Genomic DNA, 21073 nt, shown 5'->3' with positions numbered 1-21073 from the left:
CTCCAAGATTCTGGATATGAAGGGAGGAGAGGATGGAGAAGTTATGGGTGTTTTTAGTGAGTGAATTCAGGCCAGTGATCAGCATGTCCGTTTTATCAGAGATGAGCTTGGGGTGGTTTGCTTGCATCCATGATTTGATTTCAATTTTGTATCTGGTCAGAGTGGTGTGGTAGCCGCGGTGATGGATTTGGTGGAACTGAATATCATCGGTGCAGCAGTGCAAGGGAAGTCCATTGTTGTGTTTGATGTGACCTACACCTAATCATGTGGAGGATGAAGAGGAGTGAGGAGTCATACGATAAACCCGTTTCAGTCCTATCACAGACACTATTGCAGCCAGACTCACAAGACTGCAAATTTATTTATTTTTTTGCTCATAGCTGTGACATGCTAATTTTTCAGAAAAAAACAGGACCATGACTCTGCTCCATGACACTGCTCCCCAGGCGCCTGTCATGGCTGCCCACTGTTTACCAAGGGTGATAGTTAAATACAGATGACACATTTCATTGTGGCACCGTGTGCTGTGCTGCAGTGTTTAACAATGACTTCACTTTACAAATGAATAGATTTAAAGTGTAGAATCACCTTGCCCAATACACAAGGGAAAAAAGTGTCCATGGCACAAACATGCAAACAAATCGAAAATTTACAACAACACAATCCTGTGAACTTAATAAGTAACAGAATCGGAATCAAATTCACTGGGAAAACATTTAAACACACACAAGGAATTCCAGCTTCCAGCTGTTGGCCAGACCAGATTAAAACACCATTTTCTAACTGGCCCTGAGTGCAACACTGTGTGCTAAAGGTGAGGCTTGTTCTCTAGTGTGAGGTCAAACATGTCTCTCGTATTTACATGAAAAAAAATGGACAAAACAAGAAAGCACTGCTTCGTAGGAAACAAGCGCCACACTATATTTCGCGAATCTGCAGACACTTTATGGGAGTTACCATGTAAATTTCATCCCAGAGAAGGTATGTTTTTTTAGAGTGGCTATATGATTTTACAGTTCTGAGAAGATTTTAGCAGATTGTGCTATTGTCTTTTTTTTCCTGGCAGCTTGAACGCTGCCTTTTATAGTATAAATACGTATTTTACGCCACAGTTTTAGAAAACGTGCTTCTTAAGTGGCGAATTGTGGCAGCTTCAGCATTCTATACCAGCCAGCCCCCTCCCCGTCTCTCACGTAGAATCTGTAACCCCCCCTTTGGCTGCAACTTTTTTCTGCAAGCTCTGCAAATGGGTGACGTGGTCCTGGATTTCTCCCTTAGCATCTTTTGGGTATCCAAAATATTCACAAGTGCTTCAACGAAAGTAGTCCCATTGTTGGTTGTCCTTCTCTGGTTGTCCTTCTGCCATGATCTGTTTTGGGGTGTTTTGTATGTGTTTCACTTTGTCTGAGCAGGTCATGCTATTCTATGTCTTTTGTTTCCGGGGTATTCTTTTTCTTTTGCAGAAGTCTTGATTTAACCGCTATGTTTCACACTGCGGTAAACTGTCGATTCAGTTAATGCCTGCAAAAACCTTCCTTTTAAGGAAATATTTTGATTAAAAAGGCCTGTTTTTTTATGGACATGGTATCTACAGATCAGGTCCTAGTGAACTAAATGAGGGATTTTTATTCTTCAAGCTTTGGCATTCGAGTTTTGGCATCAGAAAACTTATTTGGTCTTCAGTGATTTTGGCTGACCATTGAGTTTCATGATGCGCTCAGCATCTTCTACGAGATCATGGAGAAGTTCTAATTGGTAGTTAACATTCTCTTCCATCCACTCCTCCACTGTGTCCGGGAAGAAGATCGCCTCCATTTGTGCCCGGAAGCTCTCCATGTAAACAGTCCAGCCGTCCAGGACCCTGAAACAACAGTTAAATTGCAATATATTGAGGTCCTATACGGATACAAAACAACAGGCAGCCGTAGACTGTTTTTGTTTGAGGGTGACTTGTAGACAACAAACTATTAATGTGAATATGAATATTGCAGAGAGGAACATTAATTACTCACATTTGTAGATTGTCTTTGAAGAACCCCACATATCGAGGATTTGCATAATTGTATTTCCTGTTATACCGACTGAAGGTTCCTCTGATGAGGCTATATTTACAAAAACACAGAAAGTAAGAGAAAAATTGGTAATCAATGGAGAATTAATGTCACTTTCATCTATATTCTTTTATAATGTGTAGCTACTAAGGATATCAAAACCGGTAAATGTAGTTATCCCTAGAATCCCTCTTTTTAAGGACCTAACCTTCCTGGCAAGCGTAATCATGGACTGTCCCTGAAGCACAGGGGAAGTTTTGAAATGTACGTGAGAATGCTCATACTTACCGGTCTGTGGTAGCCTTTTCTACCTCACGGTAGAATTTTGAGTGGATGTGGTGCACCATATGGTAAAGCTGCGCTCCAGAAAATGCAGTTTCCCCTTCACTGCGGATGAATGAACAGACATTTTCTGCTGCATATGTAGCAACACAGTCCTGTATGTAATATTACCGCACTCTCTTACCACAGGTCTTTGTTCAGGTGGATTATACAACCCAGTTTGAGATTAGCCTCTTCTCTCGCCTCTTTATTGAATGAACCTGACACATTGCCAAAAAGAAAACCCACAAAAAGTCAGCTTTATCATGAATATTATCATGAATATTGTCTTTTATATTAAGTTAACATTTAACATTGACTATTGAGTAAAATATTTTAAGATCAGTTTCCCATTCATGGGTTAAGCCAAGTCCTTGATTAAAAGTGTTTTTGACTGGAGGGGAGTCAGGTATATAAATTGAATTTAGTAAAAACTGGGCCTACCATGCTTGAGGGTCTGCAGACAGATTGCAAGTGAGGGTATGGCTACTGGAAGAAGCTCACACAGTACTGTGTGGTGGCCATACCTGAAAAGGGAGGTTAAAGGTTTGACAATAATTTTACATATTATTTGAACAGATCTAACATTGCTGTATTCAAGTGAATTGCATGTGATAACAAATAAAAAAAAATAGCTAAGCAAAACAACAAAGCATCTTATGCCTAAAAAAGGCTCAAGAAAGTTCTTCAACTCCTCCATCCAAGGTGCTTAGTAACCACAACCAAACCATGGACAAGATGGATAGCACACATTCTATACTTCAGGGCGCATTCATACCTCTGCCAGCCTGTGAGAATAAAGCCTTGCAGATGTATGGAAGAGAATTTGGTCATGTTGGACATAACCTTTATCCAGGAAAGGTGGTTCTGAAGATGGTGCTGTAACGGTGTCCACCTTCGATCTATACCTGAAGCTCCTTTAAATGCACTGGCAAACCATATGTCTTGGAAGCCTGCCTTCTGATAATTTGTTATCCAACTGGCTGCAACAGAACATCAAAAGAACACAAGAACACAGTGTTCCAGTCAATCAGAAAATCAACGAATGAAATTCACCTCTCTCTGATCAGCCGTAATCTATGCCTGTTTTCCACCCATAAAGTAGTGCAGAAACCAGTATGTATGTATGTGTGTGTATATATAACCCCCCCAAACACTTACCTATTATATCAGTATGCAATTCTGGCACATAGCTCCAAATTACAGGACTTACGAGGGCTGGCAAACCTGATTCTAAAACGAAAAGAAAATTGGTTCAGATAAAGATTCAGGTAGATGAAAGATAAGAATGATGATGAATAATTAAAGATTCAGAAAAACAAATATTCAGAAAACAAAACCTCAGATTCATACTGTGCCTTTTATAGTAGCAGAGCTTATCTTCCGAAGCATGTCATCCCACATAAGCAGATTCAGTTTCGACCTTTTTTCTTTTATGAACTTTGCCACCACTGAGACGTGGTTAAGGAACATCATTCCAATGTCCCCATTGTGGTTGTCCAGCCAGTTCTTTGAGTCCTGGCTCTCTCCAAGGTTATACACCTACAGTGAAACCAGGTTCGTGAAACTAATAATATGCATGCAGACAGTGCTGAGCATGGTGCTCAGCAACATTGCACATTTCGGAAAATATAAAGATATATTTATAGAAAAAATATAGTGGGCTGCCAACTAGAGCAAAATAGCAAGAAATCATTTCTTGTTAGCATGTAAGTTCATAAATGCTTAATCTGAATCAGCTTCTGACGCCTGTCAGAGCCGTGACAATCCTGGGACATTTGGTGCAGAGCAGGGAGTCACCCAAGGCCAGACATAGGAGTTTTGAAAACCCAAATATCAAGATTGCATTTACATTTGCATTTGCATTTTCATCTATGGTAGTACGTGGGGTTCGAACCTGTGCCTTTGTGGTCTTCTGGTTCATAACCGCTAGGCTACTGCAAAGATAATCTATGTGACTCATGATTCCTGCTGCACGTTGACCTTTATTCTGCAGTGAACCTGTTCAGAGAATTTCAGATCGCGTTCTTGCATCCAGTTTATGTCCAGACACCAGGCGGTCCGTGTTGACAGTCGGAAATTAGATGTTTGAATCTTGTTACATTTGTTGCAGAATCAAGAAATATTTTTTTTGTTACTTTTGGAACTAAACTATCTCCATACAAAACTTTAGAACTTTACAATTAGAATGTAAAGTCATGCTTGCCATAACTTTTTTTTTTCTATCCTTGAAATGCAGTGGGGCAGGGCAACCAACATTCCTCTGATGCAAATCTGCAAGATAGCTAGCAACTTTCATTGCCATTTAACCTTTTTACATTTCAACATATGATAATATTCCCAAATGCACTGTCAGCTACTGAATAAAATATTGCTTATAGCAACTGAGCATAACGACTGAATCAAATATAGCAGATCAACTGCATGTAAGATGGCGCTGGAATGTTCCTGGAGAGCATGCAAATTTCTACAATCTACACAAACTGACCTCATCTGCTCCAATGTGGATCCACTGCGCCTCAGGATGCACCTTCATGACCTGAGTCAGCATTTCTGTCACAATCTCCATGGAGCCCGGCACATGTGGGTTCAGGCTTTGCGGGAAATTTTGAACTTCCCTCAGATGGAAAAATTTTTCATGTTTCAGAACAAACTGTCCGAGAGAGAGGATCAGAGGTGCATATGAAACTACGACAAAGAGGACGAGCAAGAATATCTCCTTATTTGCAGAGTAAAGGCAGAGGTAATGTGTGGACTAATCATGGTCCATTACCTCAAGATGTCCAAAAATTTGAACAAGTGGAATAAGTTCCAGGTTGTTGAGTTTTGCGAGTCTCTTAATTTCCTCGATGTCCCCTGCACTGTTTCACACAGAGCGAAAGGATAATCAGTTTCTCCACTGTCCCAGTGATGGGGCAAATGATCACTAACCAGAAGGCACCTGTAGGCAAACGGAGATCTGACGATTTTCAGCTCTCCAACGTAGGGAAACATGTCTTCGTACTCGATCAAAATTCCATCAGCCCCCAGGGTGGAAAATAAAGGGAAGATCTGTCAGATCAAACAATGAGAACTTTTTAAAGGATGGAAATGATTAGAAATAAATATCTTACATAATGACAATAAGGCTCCAACCTCCTGAAGATATTTCAAATTGGGTGCTGCACCTTTCAGGTCCAGGTGGACCATCCTTTGAGGAGACTTGTTGGTAAGCGGTCTGTCCACCAGTTTTTTCACTCCGTTTGATGCTTTCTTAACAGCAGCTTTATTAGTTGTTCTTTTAAGTGACAAATCAGCTTTGCTTTCTGCTGAGAGGAATTCATTTTCCTGTCGAAGACCTAATTCTGTCCCTGGAGAGTTGTCATCTTTCCAGAATTTAAAGGATGCCCTGGAAGACCCATCATTCTCTGTTCTACAAAGATTACAAACACTAAATGTCATCACAAAATGTGGAATAAAAAGGACTGTGCTCGCACTGGGCCGGTGTATGTATTTTAGTGTATTTCATAATAATATCACAAATGAACTTTAGGCTTTTCTACTCTACTTTTGTACAACTGTTCATCAATTTAAAAGAGAAACACACGCCAGCGACATGAATGAAATAAATGATATACACACTACTCACAATACGCACCTACTTATTTATGACTCTTGCATTTTTTACATTATAGAACATAACTGAACACGTGGAAATAACAGACATAAGGATATGTAATAAACAAATGAAAAATTGCAGACATGGCAAGCATTTCATACTCCTGGCTTCTCTCCACCACCTTAAGTGGTTTTCCAACAGTCCTAAAGAAGGTTTGTGCTGAACACTTTCTTATCATTCACTCATGTTAATGCGCATCTCATGAATCGGCTTTTCTTGAGGGGAAAAAAAAGGAGTCATGAAGTTCAAACATGCTTCACTTTCTCCTGCCACATAAAATTTTTGTATTAGATTCTTCAAAATGGCTCCTTCTTAGTCTCCACAACCTCCAAAAAGTAGGTGCGTCCAAACTTTTAACCGGTAGTGTATCCGTGAACATGTGATGTCATAGAGATTATTTGTGTGTATTTTATTATGGATCTTTGTCAACCTTGGCTTGTAGTGCTGAAAGTAAATGAAGTTACTCTCATTACCAACATAATCATTAAGATATAGTGCATCCAGAAAGTATTCATGGAGGATCACTTTTCCCACATTGTGTTATGTTACAATCTTATTCTGAATTTATTTTTATGAATTACTGCTTGGTGTCTTTTTGAATGTGATGCCACAAGCTTGGTACACCGATCCTTGGCCAGTTTTGCCCATTCCTCTTTGCAGCACCCAGATGGGAAGCGTTGGTGCACAGCCATTTTAAGATCTCTCCAGAGATGTTCAATCCAATTCAAGTCTGATCTACGGCTGGGCCACTCAAGGACATTCACAGAGTCGTCCTGAAGCCGCTCCTTTGAAATCTTGGCAGTGTGCTTAGGATCGTTGTGCCACTCTACCATACAAGTCTGTTTGCTGAATTGCTGCAGAGATGGCTGTCCACAGAGGATTTCTGGAGCTCTGACAGTGTGGCCATCGGGTTCTCCCTCACTAAGGCCCTTCTGCCCTGACCACTCAGTTTAGGTGGCCGTCCAGCTCTAGGACTAGTCCTGGTGGTTTTGAATTTCTTCCATTTATGGATGATGGAGGCCACTGTGCTCAATGGGACCTTCAAAGCTGCAGAAGATTTTCTGTAACCTTCCTCAGATTTGTCCCTCGAGATAATCCTCCAATTGAGCTGCAGAAACATCTCAAGGATGATCAGCAGAAACAGGAGGCACCTGAGCTCAATATTGAACTTCATTTTTTTTATATAAATTTGCCAAAACCTCAAGTAATTATTTTTCACATTGTCATTATGGGGTTTTGTGTGTAGAATGGAAAAAAGGAAATTAATCCATTTTGGAATAAGACTGTAACATAACAAATTTGGAAAAATTATGCACTGTTCACTGTTCGTTACTTATATTAAGGCTAATGTGATGGTGGTAGAATCGTACTTAGAGTGTCCTTAGAGTGGTTAGGATGTCTTTACAGTGGGAATGTTAGTACACTGAATGCAGTATGACCAGTTCTGCTGTGGTACTGAAGCATGACCTTAATGAGCAAGTCATTATCTAGAAGGGAACGGATGCTTCCCTATACTGCACAACTCTGTCAAGAAATTAATCAGTAATATGTTTCTATATTTTAAACACATTATAATCATGTATATATGTACAATGGTGTGAATGTGCTTATAAAACACACAATGCATAGCATCACACAGATTTTGGAGGATTAAATTCATAGATAATATATAATTTTATTAATTGTAGAATGTATGTAATGTTGAAAATGTAATACCCTCTGATTAATTCGCTAATATGTGAATGAGACGACTGTAACCGCAAAACAGTTGCTAGAGTAGTGGATACTCGTGCTTACCTCCAAAATAAAAATTTCATTATCATCAAAGCCACCAAAGCCACAACCAAAAGCCTCAGCAACCTTAGTGAAATAGAGTTTAACATGGTGATCAATCTGAAAGGCAGACACCAGAATGACGTCATACATTTTTTTACAGGATGAACTTCAGCATGTCAAACCCACATGTCTGGGTAAGGTAATTTAAAAAATGAACTCATGCCTGACAAACACGACATCAGTGCACACCCTTTACATTCAGGATTCCACAGTGAAATAAAAACAAAATTAAATGTGCACCAATGTCACCGATGAATATTAAATTAAATGAAACATTTTTCTTTTTTCTTTTATCCCCAGTCGAGAACAGGAAACCGGACATTTAGATTTAGAACGAATTTACTGCAAAGCAGAACAACGCGCATGCGCCGCAGCCACTTGTCAGCAGTCAAGTCCACGCGTTTCCAGACAGAAGTCTAATCCAACTGTGGGAGGTGAAGAGGCCGGAGTGAGATGTCATCAGTGAGGGCGGCGACACGGCGATGCTTATCGATCCTGGGACAGTGTTGTTTTACCGCTGTTACGGTCACGTGGCGTTCAAGTAGGTTCAAGTGTCACGCAGCGCGCCGTTCATGCTAATACATCCACCACGAAGTCAGACAGTCCAACCTGCGAATCGTCGTTGTTGATTCGTCACTAGTTGAATGTAAATTTCAACGCCTCCCGTCTCTTTCTTTCTATGTCTTAGAAAACTATATGAATGTGGATTCGAGTGAGACAACATTAAATATCCCAGTAATTCAATTCTTACATATCACATTGTGACAGATTATGGTTTGTTGAGTTATGATTACCCCTGTAATGTGAAATGCATCGTTTCATCAGATTCTTCTAAAATACAATGGCGTACATAATTAGGGATGAAATCAATCTTTTTTATTTTCTCATTATCTTTTATTATTTTGTCAGTATGACGAATAAATATTATTTAAATGGTTTCTACAAAGCCTTTGAAATTAACGAGTCCCTTGCTATAAACGGTAAAGAATAGGAATCCTTTCACGATCGACTTGACGTGCATAAACAGTTGCATTTCTCTCTAGGTGAAAGTATATTTCGGTTTCAAAAATCGATGAAGTTAAATGATTAGTAACATCTTTGATAAAAGTACTTTCAAAACATCTGACATCAAATTTCGAGATTAAACCATAGAAACTAAGACTTCATGCGTGAGACATTTGCGTACAGGTCCAGGGGGGTGCTCAGGGTGATTCTACAGTAATTTTACGCATTTTGTGTCCTTTTGCGTACACAGGCGCTCATTAATTGTGCGTTTGAAACGAACCTACGTTTACGTCACAATGTTTTACGACAAGGCGCTCGCTTTACGGCACCTGGCCAGTATGGCGGCGCGCTTCAGTGGCGTTTTGCAGTTGACTGATTTGGATGACTTCATTACTCCCTCTCAGGTAGGGTTCAATGTTACAACCTCCTGGGCTTTTGCATTGTAAAATAATGATTCGTCTAGAGTGGTTGTCGGTAGATATAAGATTGTGGGGACAGTGGAGGGTGGCGGTGTCGAGGCTGTCAACGAGTTCGATTCGCTGTGTTCCAGGAATGCGTGCAGCCTGTGAAGGTCGAGAAGAAGCGGGGCGCATCCCTGGCTAAGATCCGGATCGAGGACGATGGGAGTTATTTTCAGGTCGATTCGGTGAGTTTGGCCGTGCCGTGAGAATACACGCTGCGTGGGAATACACGCCGCGTCACTCCGCTCATTCCGCGTGTCCCGTGAGCAGGACGGAGGGAGGCAGAAGCTGGAACGGGCGAAGATCACCCTGGACGACTGTCTGGCCTGCAGCGGCTGCATCACCTCGGCGGAAAGCGTCCTCGTCGCCCAGCAGAGTCACCAGGAGCTCCGCAAGGTCCTGCACCACAACCAGGTACCCTTATACACTTACTGGTCCATCTCCTGCCACAGGATCATGAAAATAGAAAAATAAAGTGCATTTATTTACAATCAGCAGTTACAGAAACAGTCCCCCCCGGAGACACTCGGGGATAAGTGTCTTGCTCACAATGGTAGTAAGTGGGGTTTGAACCTGTGTCTCCTGGTATAATTTAGAACTGCCATATCAAGCAACCCTGCTCTACACATTTCTCAGCTTTCCCCACAAAACTGACCATATGCGCCTGAAGTTCTAGGCATATGGCCTGAGTCTAATAAGAGTCCATTCAGGGTTGAGGGTTGTTTCCTGTCCTTTCGAAATAAGTCTCTGCTCTGGTCTAGCGATTGTCAACAAATGCAAGGGAACAGATTGAAGTAATGTATAAATAATCTGCATAGATCAGGCATATGGACACTGAAAGCTAGAGTGTCATGTGACTCCATGTGAATGAAATGGGGACAGTAGTGCATGTTAATTAGCTTTTTAAAAATTGTGTAATAGTGTTTTTAAAATTTTATTTTATTCTCTGTTTGTTTTCTTCTGGTCCGCAGAACAGTAGTGTGCAGCGTGTGGTTGTGGTGTCTATTTCACCCCAGTCCCGAGCCTCCCTGGCCGCACACTTTGGCATGAGCAGCAGCGACGCCGGCAGGAGGCTGACCTCATTTTTCAAAAATCTCGGTCAGTTGAGTGAAAACAAAAAAGTTTAGTCCTTTAGGCTCTTCATTTACTGTAATGAAAGCAATAATCATTCTTCTCTCAACTACCTTATCTTAGACAAGGTCTTTGGGGTAATTTTTGGGGCAGTGGTGGCCTGGCGGGTAAGGAAACGGCCCCGTAATCAGAAGGTTGCTGGTTCAAATCCTGACCTGCCAAGGTGCCACTGAGCAAAGCACCGTCCCCACACACTGCTCCCCGGGCGCCTGTCATGGCTGCCCACTGCTCACCAAGGGTGATGGTCAAAAGCAGAGGACACATTTCACGAGTCACCGTGTGCTGTGTTGTGGTGTGCCATATGACAACCAATACACATTGGTTCCTAAAATGGAATGTTTGCTCAGTTTTGTTTCACACTCGCATCTTTTTTTTTTTTAACAGTAGTGCAGTATGAAGGACCCTGACTTACAGTTTATTTTGCTTCAGGTGTGCACTATGTATTTGACACCAGCTTCAGTCGTGTCTTCAGCCTTCTGGAGAGCCAGCGGGAGTTCATCAGAAGATTCCATAGGAAGGAAGAGGATCAGAAGGCTTTACCAATGCTGTCCTCTGCATGTCCAGGTAGATGCACAGGCACTACAATATTCCATCATTTCCAAAATATATCTTGGTTCCGGTTGTTTTTCAAAGGCCATCGTGAGTGTCACCGAAGCGACTGCACAAATATAGACCAGGGTGAGGCCATTCAGTGTTCTTAAGCTAATCTGAATGCCACACGAAGTTCAGGAGACTGTAGCTATTCACTTTTCTGGCAGTTGATGCCTTCTGTGCGCTGCGTCTCTCAGCATGAGCTGACCCCGCACCCTCAGATTTTTTTTATACGTAAAGCACGAAAGCAGGACATTTTCTAACCTATTTTGTCCTGCGTCCACACAGAACCTGTGTTTTAGGGGACCCAAAACCTTTATTTGCATATCCACGCAGACAGTGAAACGCCTGTTACAGGCGGTGAGGGGTGGGGTTAAAATTCTGTTCTCACTGTTCCCAACTGCTTCAGTCTGCATCCCTACATGCTTGGTTTTATACACCTGTACCCATGGAAGTGATTGGGAGTTCAATGGTTTGTAAGGCATCCCAATATGTTTAGCAATTAAGTCTATATTATGACTATGGTGAAGACTCACTTCTCAATATGTTTTCCGATGTAAGGGGTGTTAAAATTTAGTGTGAGGCACAAGAAGTTCTATTCTGACTTTATCTATTCAGAAAAGCATTTCATTAACCTGGATAAGAGATGATGAATGTTAAACAGGGTGGATCTGCTATGCTGAGAAAACTCACGGAGACTTCATCCTTCCCTACATCAGCACCACTCGCTCTCCCCAGCAGATGATGGGGTCCCTGGTGAAGAACCACTTGGCAGGCGAGCAGGTAGATCCGGTGTCCGTTCATTAAAGCCGTTCTCTTCGATCGCAGCTGATCACAGTGCCATGTTGCAGGGCCTGACCCCTCAGAACATTTACCATGTGACCGTCATGCCGTGCTACGACAAGAAGCTGGAGGCGTCCCGGCCGGACTTTTACCTCGCAGAGGCCGACACCCGAGAGGTGGACTGTGTCATCACCTCCGGTACGTTACAGTAGACTAAACATACTTATTAAAAAAATTAGAAGGAAAGAAGACAACCTAGTTTATCAAGTGTGTGTGTTGCAGGCGAAGTCATGAAGATGTTTGAGGAAGAGGGTGTCTCTCTGAAGGACGTAGACCCAGCACCTTTAGACAAAATGTTGGTCTGTCTTCTGTACTAAACGACTTTACGCATGCTGAGATTCTACATATGAACTGTGATGAACATTTCGATGTTTATTCGTTTGCCTGTGGGTGTGAAGGTTCAGTTGTGTGTGTGAGGATGAGTTTTTAGGCCATGCTGGAAGTGGTTCAGGTGGTTATCTTCATCATGTCTACACTCATGCTGCCAGACAGCTGTTTGGTGTGGATGTGAAGGAGCTCACCTACAAAACACTCAAGTAAGTCCAGTAGAACATGGGAGGTAGTAGCCTAGTGGGTAACACACTCACCTATGAACCAGAAGTCCTAGGTTCAAATCTCACTTACTACCATTAACCCTAAGTGTCTTCAGGGGGGGACTGTCCCTGTAACTACTGATTGTAAGTCGCTCTGGATAAGGGCATCTGATAAATGTCGTAAATGTAGAAAATTATGTTTTTTCTGAACCAGGTTTTACTTGGCATCTTAATATATCTATATTTTATAGCGCTCCAGGGATACAGAATCTATATCCCTGGAGCTCTACATTTTTGTCTTTGTCCCGTGTAATGACTGTAGTGGGTCGCCTGTAAACTGGCCGTGTGCACTAATGAGTTAATGTATGGAATGTGTTGAAGGTGGAAAGCTTCACTCTCCTGGAATGTAGGCTTCCCTTTCCATAGGCTGCTGCACATGCTCGTTTTTCTTGTCTGGGCTGTCCCGCCAATACCTCACAAACAAATGTAAAGTAGACTGTATTGGGTGGTAAGGTGACACGTTCTTCCCCTCTTGCACAAGTTAAGCCGGTTGCCTTGGTTTGGAAGGAACTTTTGGTTTTTGTACATACTGTATACTGACAGTATAGAGGTGGGATTGGGACAAAAGAAAAGTCCTCTTGAGTGATTGCTTTAGCCCCTCATCTGTTTGGAGGTTTGTAATTTCTGTGGACAGATGAACCATGAGCTGGAAATTATGGGAATGGGTAAGAATGGTTAATGTCTCCCTCAGGAACAAGGACTTCCAAGAGGTCACCCTGGAGAAGGATGGAACGGTCCTGCTGCGCTTTGCTGTTACGAACGGCTTCAGGAACATCCAGAACCTGGTTCAGAAGCTTAAGAGGGGGAAGTCACCCTACCATTTTGTGGAGGTCATGGCATGTCCGTCAGGTGAGTTGAGAGCCGCGTTTGTCCAGAGGTGCGAAACGGCAGCCCCGTTTCTAACGGCTGCTGTGTCCGCGCAGGGTGCTTGAACGGGGGTGGCCAGCTGAAGGCCCCGGCCGAGCGGGCCGGCAAGGAGCTGCTGCAGCAGGTGGAGGAGCTGTACAGGGCGGTGCCCGTGACGGCCCCAGAGGTGGACGCCCGTGCGGCGCAGCTGTACGAGACGTGGCTGCGCGGCGTGGGGGAGGAGCGAGCGCGCCAGCTCCTGCATACAGAGTACCACGCAGTGGAGAAGACCACCAACAGCCTCAACATCAAGTGGTGATGGGGAGGAGACAATACTGCAAAGGACAGGGACCAAAACAACTCGTTTCCAGCTTGTCGGTCTGTTCTTTAATGATGATAAAGATGATAAACTCTCTTGCCAGCTAAAAAGAAGAAGAAGAAACAACGAGTTGTAGTTGGTCTGCTGAGGACCTGCAGTTTGAATTGTTGGATGTGAATAGACTGCATCACTGTGCTGTCAGTTGTATTTATGAATGTTTTAATGTCGACAATAATTCCTTCTATATTTGTTAAAGAAAGTAACATTTTATATTACATTTCTAATACTACAAGGTAGAAATGTTATTATGGGAATGCCCGATAATAAAATTATTTAAATGAAAATGACTTCATGTGTCCATGAGGAGAGGTATCAGACATCAGCAGGACGGACTGGTCTACTTTTGAACTATGACGTACTGAACCCTTTTTTGAAAAAACATTAGTCAATTATTTACATCAAAAGTGCCAATGAACTTAAATGAGTCCAAAGTTCCATTTTATTTGTGTCCCACTGTTTCAGTATTTATGCTTATATATATATTAACTTACATAAGTTTTCATAAGCATGTTTGATAATTGATATAATCCTACAAAAAAACTGCCTTTGTGGAAGTCTTCCTATAAGAAATGATGCTGCTTTGAAGGCGAAGGGTAGTAACACCAAATAGTGATTTGATGTTATTCTCCTCCTTTATTCTCACTTAGAAATTTGGTTTTTGAAAGCATTCTTTTTTTTCCCCCACACCTGTATAAAATGTTTGCACAGTAGTGTATATACCAGATATAATGCACATATAGTTTTTGATTTTCTTCGAAGGTTCAGTTCTTCGGAAATGTGGCATTGCTTTCAATTTCTATGTCAACGACAGTCAAATCTATATGCCACTAAAACAATAAAATGCATATTCTGCAAACTCGTTACTGGAGTGTATTGCAGAAATTAATGCATGGATTTGAGCGAGTTATAGAATTCAAATTGACCTGGGTTCTTTAAGTCAACACTTGACACATGGGTGTTAGACTGAACAGCAAATTGACATTTGATGCACAGACCAGCTCAGTGGTCAAAAGCAGCTTTTTTCAATTGAGGCGACTGTCCAGAGTCAAGCCACTCCTCTCTCAGCGTCACTTTTACTACGACTCGTCTGGACTTTATGTTGAGTTTAACCAGAGGTCACACGGCTTTTAACTGGTACAAAAACACTCGAGCACATTACTCCAAATCTGTTATCATTGCATTGGCTCCCGGTTCGTTATCAGATTGATTTTAAAATTCTTTTGTTTGCTTTTAAATGTCTTTGTGGCCTTGCCCCATATTATCTGTCCGATCTGCTTCAGGTTAATAAAATCAAGGTTTTATTCTCAGTTGAAGACATTAACACTCTTTATTGGATCGTTTATCAGGCCTCATATTATTAAGCAGGTAATGTCAATACCATTCTGTACCTATAAACATATCTTGGTATCTATATATCCTTGTATTTTGGAAGATTCATGTGCAAAAAAATAGATATAATTATCTTTGTGCAGACGCAGCTAGAAAAATAATTAACACCCGCAACTTAGGAACATAAAAAGAACACAGACATAGCTAAAATTTACAAGAGAAAGTGCAAGTACTGTAATAATGATTTTACAATATGGGCCAGATGAAACAAGACATTTGAATGACCTGGCTGATTTATATAATCCAAACCAATCCAGGGAATTATCATGTCATTTGAAATGTGAGCATTCCAAAAACACTGACAAAAGATACTTCTATTCATTAAGAATTTTGTTACATTTACAAAACATTCGTTTTCCACATAAAATAACAGATCTTAGGAAATATTTGCCCAATATAGATTATCCCTGCTTATTTTCTGTAAATATAAATGTAAGCATTTGCTGCAAATGAGCGACACCACGGTGGAAAGCATGTTTGAATTAGGACACATTATTATGAGTCTTTGTCTTGTGTTCATCGTGTAAAATGAATTCGAGTAGTGGTGAGTTTCTTTTAGTTAAAAGGGTCTCGGGTGTTGCACCATTCATTTAGTCCTTAGGCACTCGGAAGTTGTCTTTCTCTCTCCGGATCTTTCCCATTGTTTCAATAGGATCACTTGACCCTGCGTGGTCTTGCACTGTCTTTTCTCTAAATAATCGACACAAAGAACCAATGAACACCCGTAACACTTTCACATACATAAATTGGGATGTGATTCTTCTACATACGGAGTCTACCTTACCTCACCCTCATGAAAGGGTTAAAAGTGAATTCATCAGCCAAAGTTGAAGGGATCGTGGGTTCTCCGTTATTGTACTTTTCCTTTAAAAAAAAAAAAAAGCGCTCTCACTCATTCGCCATAATTGCTTATTTCTTATAACAAGCCCACCGCTGGGTGCACACACGCAACTTAATCACACACTCACACCTAAGGACAATTTGGAGTCATCGATAGTCTACTCCCCTCTGGACAACAAAAGGAACAGGGATAACCAGAGGGAACATGCACAAACGTGTGGTGAGCATAAAAATTCCGAGCCTTCAGACCACGGAGGTGTGAGGCCCAAACAACAAGCCACCATAGCAAAATATTGGGATAGGAAATAATCATTATACTGAACATTAGAAATGACACTTGTGAGTTTTGTGGGTAAATACCTTCGCCCAGGCCAGTTTTTTCTTAATGTTCTCATTATCTGGTTCAACGTGACGTGCAAACTTCAGATTGTTGATTGTGTATTCATGGCCACAGTACACACGCTGAAAGTGGAAGAAGAATCTCTTAAAAGCAAACAGTTCTAATCATAGGAAATGATTATCGCCTCTATAGACTGACTGCAGTCTTTTCAAATAGGAAAAAAAAAAAAAAAAAAGTTATGAATGGAAAAACGGAGACGGAACAGCACCCATACCGTTTCAGGAGGGAGCTTTCCAATGATCTCAACCAGCGCTTTGTACATCTGATCAGGTGTGCCCTCAAAGAACTTTCCGCAGCCTGCAACAAACAGAGTGTCTCCTATGGAAACATATAGAGAACAAACACGTTTAAATTGCGGTTATAAATCCCATTACAAAGACCTGTTATTTTACAGACTTGAGCACTGAGCTATTCAAGTCTATTGCAAGTTAAAAAGTCCTTGTCCCATGTCATTTCAGGGGTTTACAAAGCTCGTTTTTTTAAAGACCTTGTACAGTGGAAGGTGATATGCTATTAAAATTACGTCATGCCATGATTCCGCAATTAGATTCTGATTTTTAAATTGGTACAGGGTTACCCTCAGCCTTTGGGGAATAGGTGTGGTAGTAGCCCAGTAGGTAACACACTCGCCTGTGAACCAGAAGACCCAGGTTCAAACCTCACTTACTACCATTGTGTCCCTGAGCAAGACACTTAACCCTAAGTTGCTACAGGGGCGGACTGTCCCTGTGACTACTGATTGTAAATCGCTCAGGATAAGGGCGTCTGGTAAATGCTGTAAATGTAGATGTAGTGTATTACCCTGAATTTTGAGTAAAGAGCTTTCAGAACCACATTAAACATTAATGGTCGGCATTTCACTTGTCAATTTTCTATGCATTCTAGTCAATCTAGCTATTTCTTTACTTTTGGGTTAAACAATGCTTAAATTATTGTTAAATGTAGGTCTTCTTTTTTATATTAGCCCCTAGTACTTCTAACATTGTGGCTAGCACCTTGATTATTAAGCCAACTAATCCTAGAGTCTTTATCTCATTACTCAGCATCAAATATAGAATATAGAGGAAAATAAGCATGCAGAGACCTGTGAAGACGATGGGAGGCTCAGAACTGCTGTTTTTCGTCACAAAGTAACAGATGTGGCCTGTGGTGTGACATGGCGTGAACAAACACTTGACATTTAGTGAGCCGACCTGTAAAGAAAGAGACATGTATTTGTACGTATTTTATGTACATGTACATGCTTGAACAAATGTAGGCCTTCTTGGAACATGTGCCCGAGAGAAACACGTGCAGTTTTACACGGCTAAATATTACAGAACAATCCATTTTTTCAAAAATAGTATTCATCTTGCATGACTTGTAGAATCTTTGTTGAATAGTGAACGACACATTTCATTATTATACATTACAAATAAAAAAATTTATAAAAATTACGTCCTTTGATTCATTTCAAACTGTCAGTTTATAAAGAGTTTATAATGGTCAATTAAGAAAAGGTTATTCAGTCATGGAAAATAAATACATAATCATTTCTAGGATAGGACCTTGAAAGGAACAAAAGCTGAACCCATCCTCCTACGGTCAGCACACTGGGTGTTAATGTTGAAGGCGAAAGGCTACGTGTGAACGGCGTCAGTCGCCCAGTTTCTGTGTCATACTGCAGAGGAGCGTGTGTCTAGTGATAATGTATCGTTCATTGTGGTAATCTATCCATTAAAACAAGAGATCTCATAATTTCTAGAAACATGTAAAAGGCACTAGCAGGATATTGCTTACACACTAAAAGGAGAAGAAACAGGAAAAAAAAAAAACGAAACAACACCTTGAAATTGCTGTGGTGTGAGATTTTCTGGGTGAGGGCACCCACTCGGTCATCCCCTCCATACACAGTCAGCCCTGGCACCAACTTGACCAACTTCTCATTACCGCCTGCATGGTCCCTATGGGCAAAAACAGGCACGTGTGATTAACCAGGGTCCTCAGCATCAAAGAATCCTGCATCAAAATGTGACTTTGTTGCATGCAGTAGTGTCCAACCTCCTTTGGGGAAGCTTTAGGGAAAGTGCTCATCATTCAAAGGAATGCATTAAAACAATTAAAATGTAAAAAGAAATGTACTTACCAGTGATGATGAGTGGTCAGGACTGTTTTGAGTTTCACACCATGCTTCTTCACAGCATCTACAACCTAACAGTGCAGAAATAATAGATTGCTAAGTGAAACTGTGATAGTGTGACGAACATCATATCTAGGGCCCGGCCCGTATTGTAGTTTGCAGCGTACACACCTTTGCTGGCTCAACAGGGTCAACTATGGCAGCCTCCTTTGTTTCCTCGTCAATGAGGAGGTACATATAATTATCAGTGAGGGCTGGCAGCAGCTCAACCTTCATGTCGGACTGTTCCACAAGGATGGACTTTCGTACCGGGGAATGCAGAAGTGCAGCGCGGAACTGGGCAGGAGCTGTAATACACACATTATGCAGCAGAACAACCACAGATAGGCATAACAAAAGCTGCCGGGTGTGACTGGACGACTAGCTGATTATCCGGGACCTGGTGCATTGATTCTTATACATGCATACCTAGACACACGGCAACGCCCTTGCTTAAAAGTCAGCATTTTTAGAACCTTTTACCAATTTCATGCAAAATTGAACCTATTTTGTACATGGTGACACAACGAAATGTGTCCTGCTTTTAAGCATCACCCTAGGTGAGCAGGCGCCCGGGGAGCAGTGTGTGGGGACTGTGCTTTACTCAGTGGCACCTTGGCAGACCGTGATTCGACCCGGCATCCTTCTGATTACGGGGCCACTTAGCCCAAGATGAATGAACCGGAATACTTTTAGTTGCTACAATGTTTACCAATTTAAAAATGTATTAAAAAATTTCTTCTTTAACTTGATGCTGCTGCTGATTGATCTTTATTGAACTTAATTATTCATAGTAACAAACATTTGCATGTCACTGTATAGATAGACAGACAAACAAATAGTTTGGAAATTTGCATCTCATAAAATATATATAAGATGCATGAAAACCAAAAGGTGGACGCCCACAGAGCCACAGTAATTTCGTCACCCACTGTCCCCAGGCAACAGTGACGCACCCACTTCAGCAAAGATCAGTCGGGCTCGGGAGAAATATTCAATGCAATGAAACAGTACAGAAAAGTACTTTTTCTGTCTTCAAACTGACCCAATGTGCGTGTGCCTTTGTCACCCACTCTTGCTGAAGTAAACTCGAGAGGTTTTGTAATCACGCCTGCGTCAAAACAGCTTTCTGCTATTTGATCTTTTTTTTTTTCGACGCGAATCCCCCCAAAAACCGCGTTTCGGACCAGAATCGGGCTCGCCGGGCTGATTAAAGCGACGTCCGGGCGGGCAACGTACCGAGTGTACAGGCAGCCGCTCCGAGCACAGCGAGGGTGGAGGCGCCCGCCGCCAGCGACCTGAATAACATCGCAGCGCGACAGCTGTCAGCGGAGCGACGCGGCGGGTGGAGGGCAGGAAGCGCGCCTCGGCCCCGCCCACGGGTGAACTTTAACCCCTGGTCCAGCCAATCGGATGGGAGGGTGTGGCGGACGGCAGCCAATCATCACGCAGAAGGATCAACTTTGTTAAAAAAACGATTTGTAGTTTTTTCGTCAACTTGATTGAACGTCCTGGGAACGGCTTCGCGCGGCATTCACACTACAGGAAGCACCGTTTGGATCTCCCGACTTCCGGACGTGGTTTCTGGTTCGTTATTTACTGCGTCCGAAGGTCGAGTCGGACGGGACTGACGACAATGGCAGCTCGAAACGTGGAGAGGTTCTGGGAATGGGGACGGAAGATCGTCTGCGTCGGCAGGAATTACGCCGATCACGCAAAGGAGCTGGGAAACGCGGTGCCCGCGGAGCCCGTGCTCTTCCTCAAGCCCCCGTCCGCCTACGTCAGAGAAGGCGCCCCCATACTGCTGCCCGGGTACTGCAGCGAGCTGCACCACGAGGTCGAGCTGGGCGTCGTCATCGGGAAAGCGGGCACTGCGATCCCGCAGGCCGCCGCGATGCACCACGTGGCCGGATACGCGCTGTGCCTGGATATGACAGCCCGCGACGTTCAGGAGCGGTGCAAGTCGAGAGGTCTGCCCTGGACCCTGGCCAAAGCCTTCAACACGTCGTGTCCCGTCAGCGACTTTGTCCCCAAGGAGAAGATCCCCGACCCCGGCAACATCAGACTGTGGCTTAAAGTGAACGAGCAGCTGCGCCAGGACGGCAGCACGTCTCAGATGATCTTCTCCATCCCCTACCTCATCAGCTACATCAGTGACGTCATCTCGCTGGAGGAGGGGGACCTAATCCTGACCGGCACGCCCAAGGGGGTCTCCAGCGTCCAGGAGCACGACGAGCTCCAGGCGGGAATCGAGGACGTCGTCACCATGACCTTCAGGGTGGCGAGTCGGTGACCTGTGTCCTGGCGTGTCATACAAATTCAATAAAGTTGTAATTACGCCTCCCACGGCTGGGTGGATTCACGTTTTACTGCCCTGCGTTCTTTTTGACATTAATTCATGACCAGTAATCCAAAAATCCTTCAACATTTCAAAAATCTAATTCAACATTTTAATGCATTTAATCGGATGCCATACAAAACCATCCAACAGACATTTGAAAAAAATGAAAATATTAACAAAATTACAAAGAAAGTCAAAATCGAAGTTAGAAATAATGAACCCTGACGCAC

At 42.4% G+C, this 21073-nt stretch overlaps 4 protein-coding genes across 5 annotated transcripts; 2 read left to right on the top strand and 2 right to left on the bottom strand.

Annotated features, from left to right (window-relative positions):
* Window positions 1-524: 524 nt before the first annotated feature.
* Window positions 525-8171, bottom strand: LOC114794813 (hexosaminidase D). Its single transcript, XM_028987619.1, has 13 exons — window positions 7828-8171; window positions 5508-5784; window positions 5314-5423; window positions 5146-5233; window positions 4861-5025; window positions 3731-3914; window positions 3534-3605; window positions 3151-3355; window positions 2817-2899; window positions 2518-2593; window positions 2340-2438; window positions 2013-2102; window positions 525-1861 (listed from the first exon to the last, which is right to left on the bottom strand). Exons 1-13 carry the CDS (start codon window positions 7950-7952, stop codon window positions 1669-1671), a joined length of 1767 nt encoding a protein of 588 aa, XP_028843452.1. The 5' UTR covers window positions 7953-8171; the 3' UTR covers window positions 525-1668.
* An 83-nt stretch (window positions 8172-8254) lies between these two features.
* On the top strand, window positions 8255-14002 carry narfl (nuclear prelamin A recognition factor-like). 2 transcript variants are annotated; one of them, XM_028987614.1, is made up of 12 exons: window positions 8255-8407; window positions 9182-9275; window positions 9422-9517; window positions 9603-9746; window positions 10304-10430; window positions 10893-11027; window positions 11719-11837; window positions 11906-12035; window positions 12120-12192; window positions 12296-12433; window positions 13182-13339; window positions 13414-14002. In XM_028987614.1, exons 1-12 carry the CDS (start codon window positions 8349-8351, stop codon window positions 13653-13655), a joined length of 1515 nt encoding a protein of 504 aa, XP_028843447.1. In that variant the 5' UTR covers window positions 8255-8348; the 3' UTR covers window positions 13656-14002. The 2 variants fall into 2 exon arrangements, with proteins under 2 accessions (XP_028843447.1, XP_028843446.1); XM_028987613.1 differs by having other exon boundaries at window positions 9122-9275.
* A 988-nt stretch (window positions 14003-14990) lies between these two features.
* Window positions 14991-19893, bottom strand: hagh (hydroxyacylglutathione hydrolase). Its single transcript, XM_028987615.1, has 9 exons — window positions 19742-19893; window positions 18635-18810; window positions 18470-18534; window positions 18170-18287; window positions 17429-17537; window positions 16559-16662; window positions 16305-16406; window positions 15889-15968; window positions 14991-15794 (listed from the first exon to the last, which is right to left on the bottom strand). Exons 1-9 carry the CDS (start codon window positions 19809-19811, stop codon window positions 15695-15697), a joined length of 924 nt encoding a protein of 307 aa, XP_028843448.1. The 5' UTR covers window positions 19812-19893; the 3' UTR covers window positions 14991-15694.
* An 82-nt stretch (window positions 19894-19975) lies between these two features.
* fahd1 (fumarylacetoacetate hydrolase domain containing 1) lies at window positions 19976-20864 on the top strand. Its single transcript, XM_028987616.1, has one exon. It carries the CDS (start codon window positions 20139-20141, stop codon window positions 20793-20795), a length of 657 nt encoding a protein of 218 aa, XP_028843449.1. The 5' UTR covers window positions 19976-20138; the 3' UTR covers window positions 20796-20864.
* Window positions 20865-21073: the final 209 nt, after the last annotated feature.

The sequence above is a fragment of the Denticeps clupeoides genome, chromosome 7 (assembly GCF_900700375.1).
Source record: "Denticeps clupeoides chromosome 7, fDenClu1.1, whole genome shotgun sequence".
NCBI classification, from domain to species: Eukaryota; Metazoa; Chordata; class Actinopteri; order Clupeiformes; family Denticipitidae; genus Denticeps; species Denticeps clupeoides.
Note: the sequence above shows the minus strand (reverse complement) of the source record. Positions and strands in the feature narration are given on the sequence as shown.

Excerpts from the sequence above, each read along its gene's own strand:
- LOC114794813 (XM_028987619.1), bottom strand. The coding sequence starts at position 7,952 with ATGACGTCATTCTGGTGTCTGCCTTTCAGATTGATCACCATGTTAAAC. Across the intron at positions 5,785-7,827 it reads ATGAAATTTTTATTTTGGAG|AACAGAGAATGATGGGTCTT; the intron begins GTAAGCACGAGT and ends TAATCTTTGTAG. Across the intron at positions 3,356-3,533 it reads ATTGCATACTGATATAATAG|CCAGTTGGATAACAAATTAT; the intron begins GTAAGTGTTTGG and ends GTTCTGTTGCAG.
- narfl (XM_028987613.1), top strand. The coding sequence starts at position 8,349 with ATGCTTATCGATCCTGGGACAGTGTTGTTTTACCGCTGTTACGGTCAC. Across the intron at positions 12,193-12,295 it reads CCAGCACCTTTAGACAAAAT|GTTCAGTTGTGTGTGTGAGG; the intron begins GTTGGTCTGTCT and ends GTGGGTGTGAAG. Across the intron at positions 13,340-13,413 it reads GGTCATGGCATGTCCGTCAG|GGTGCTTGAACGGGGGTGGC; the intron begins GTGAGTTGAGAG and ends GTGTCCGCGCAG.
- hagh (XM_028987615.1), bottom strand. The coding sequence starts at position 19,811 with ATGTTATTCAGGTCGCTGGCGGCGGGCGCCTCCACCCTCGCTGTGCTC. Across the intron at positions 18,288-18,469 it reads CTGACCACTCATCATCACTG|GGACCATGCAGGCGGTAATG; the intron begins GTAAGTACATTT and ends TTTTGCCCATAG. Across the intron at positions 16,407-16,558 it reads GAAAGCTCCCTCCTGAAACG|CGTGTGTACTGTGGCCATGA; the intron begins GTATGGGTGCTG and ends TTCCACTTTCAG.
- fahd1 (XM_028987616.1), top strand. The coding sequence starts at position 20,139 with ATGGCAGCTCGAAACGTGGAGAGGTTCTGGGAATGGGGACGGAAGATC.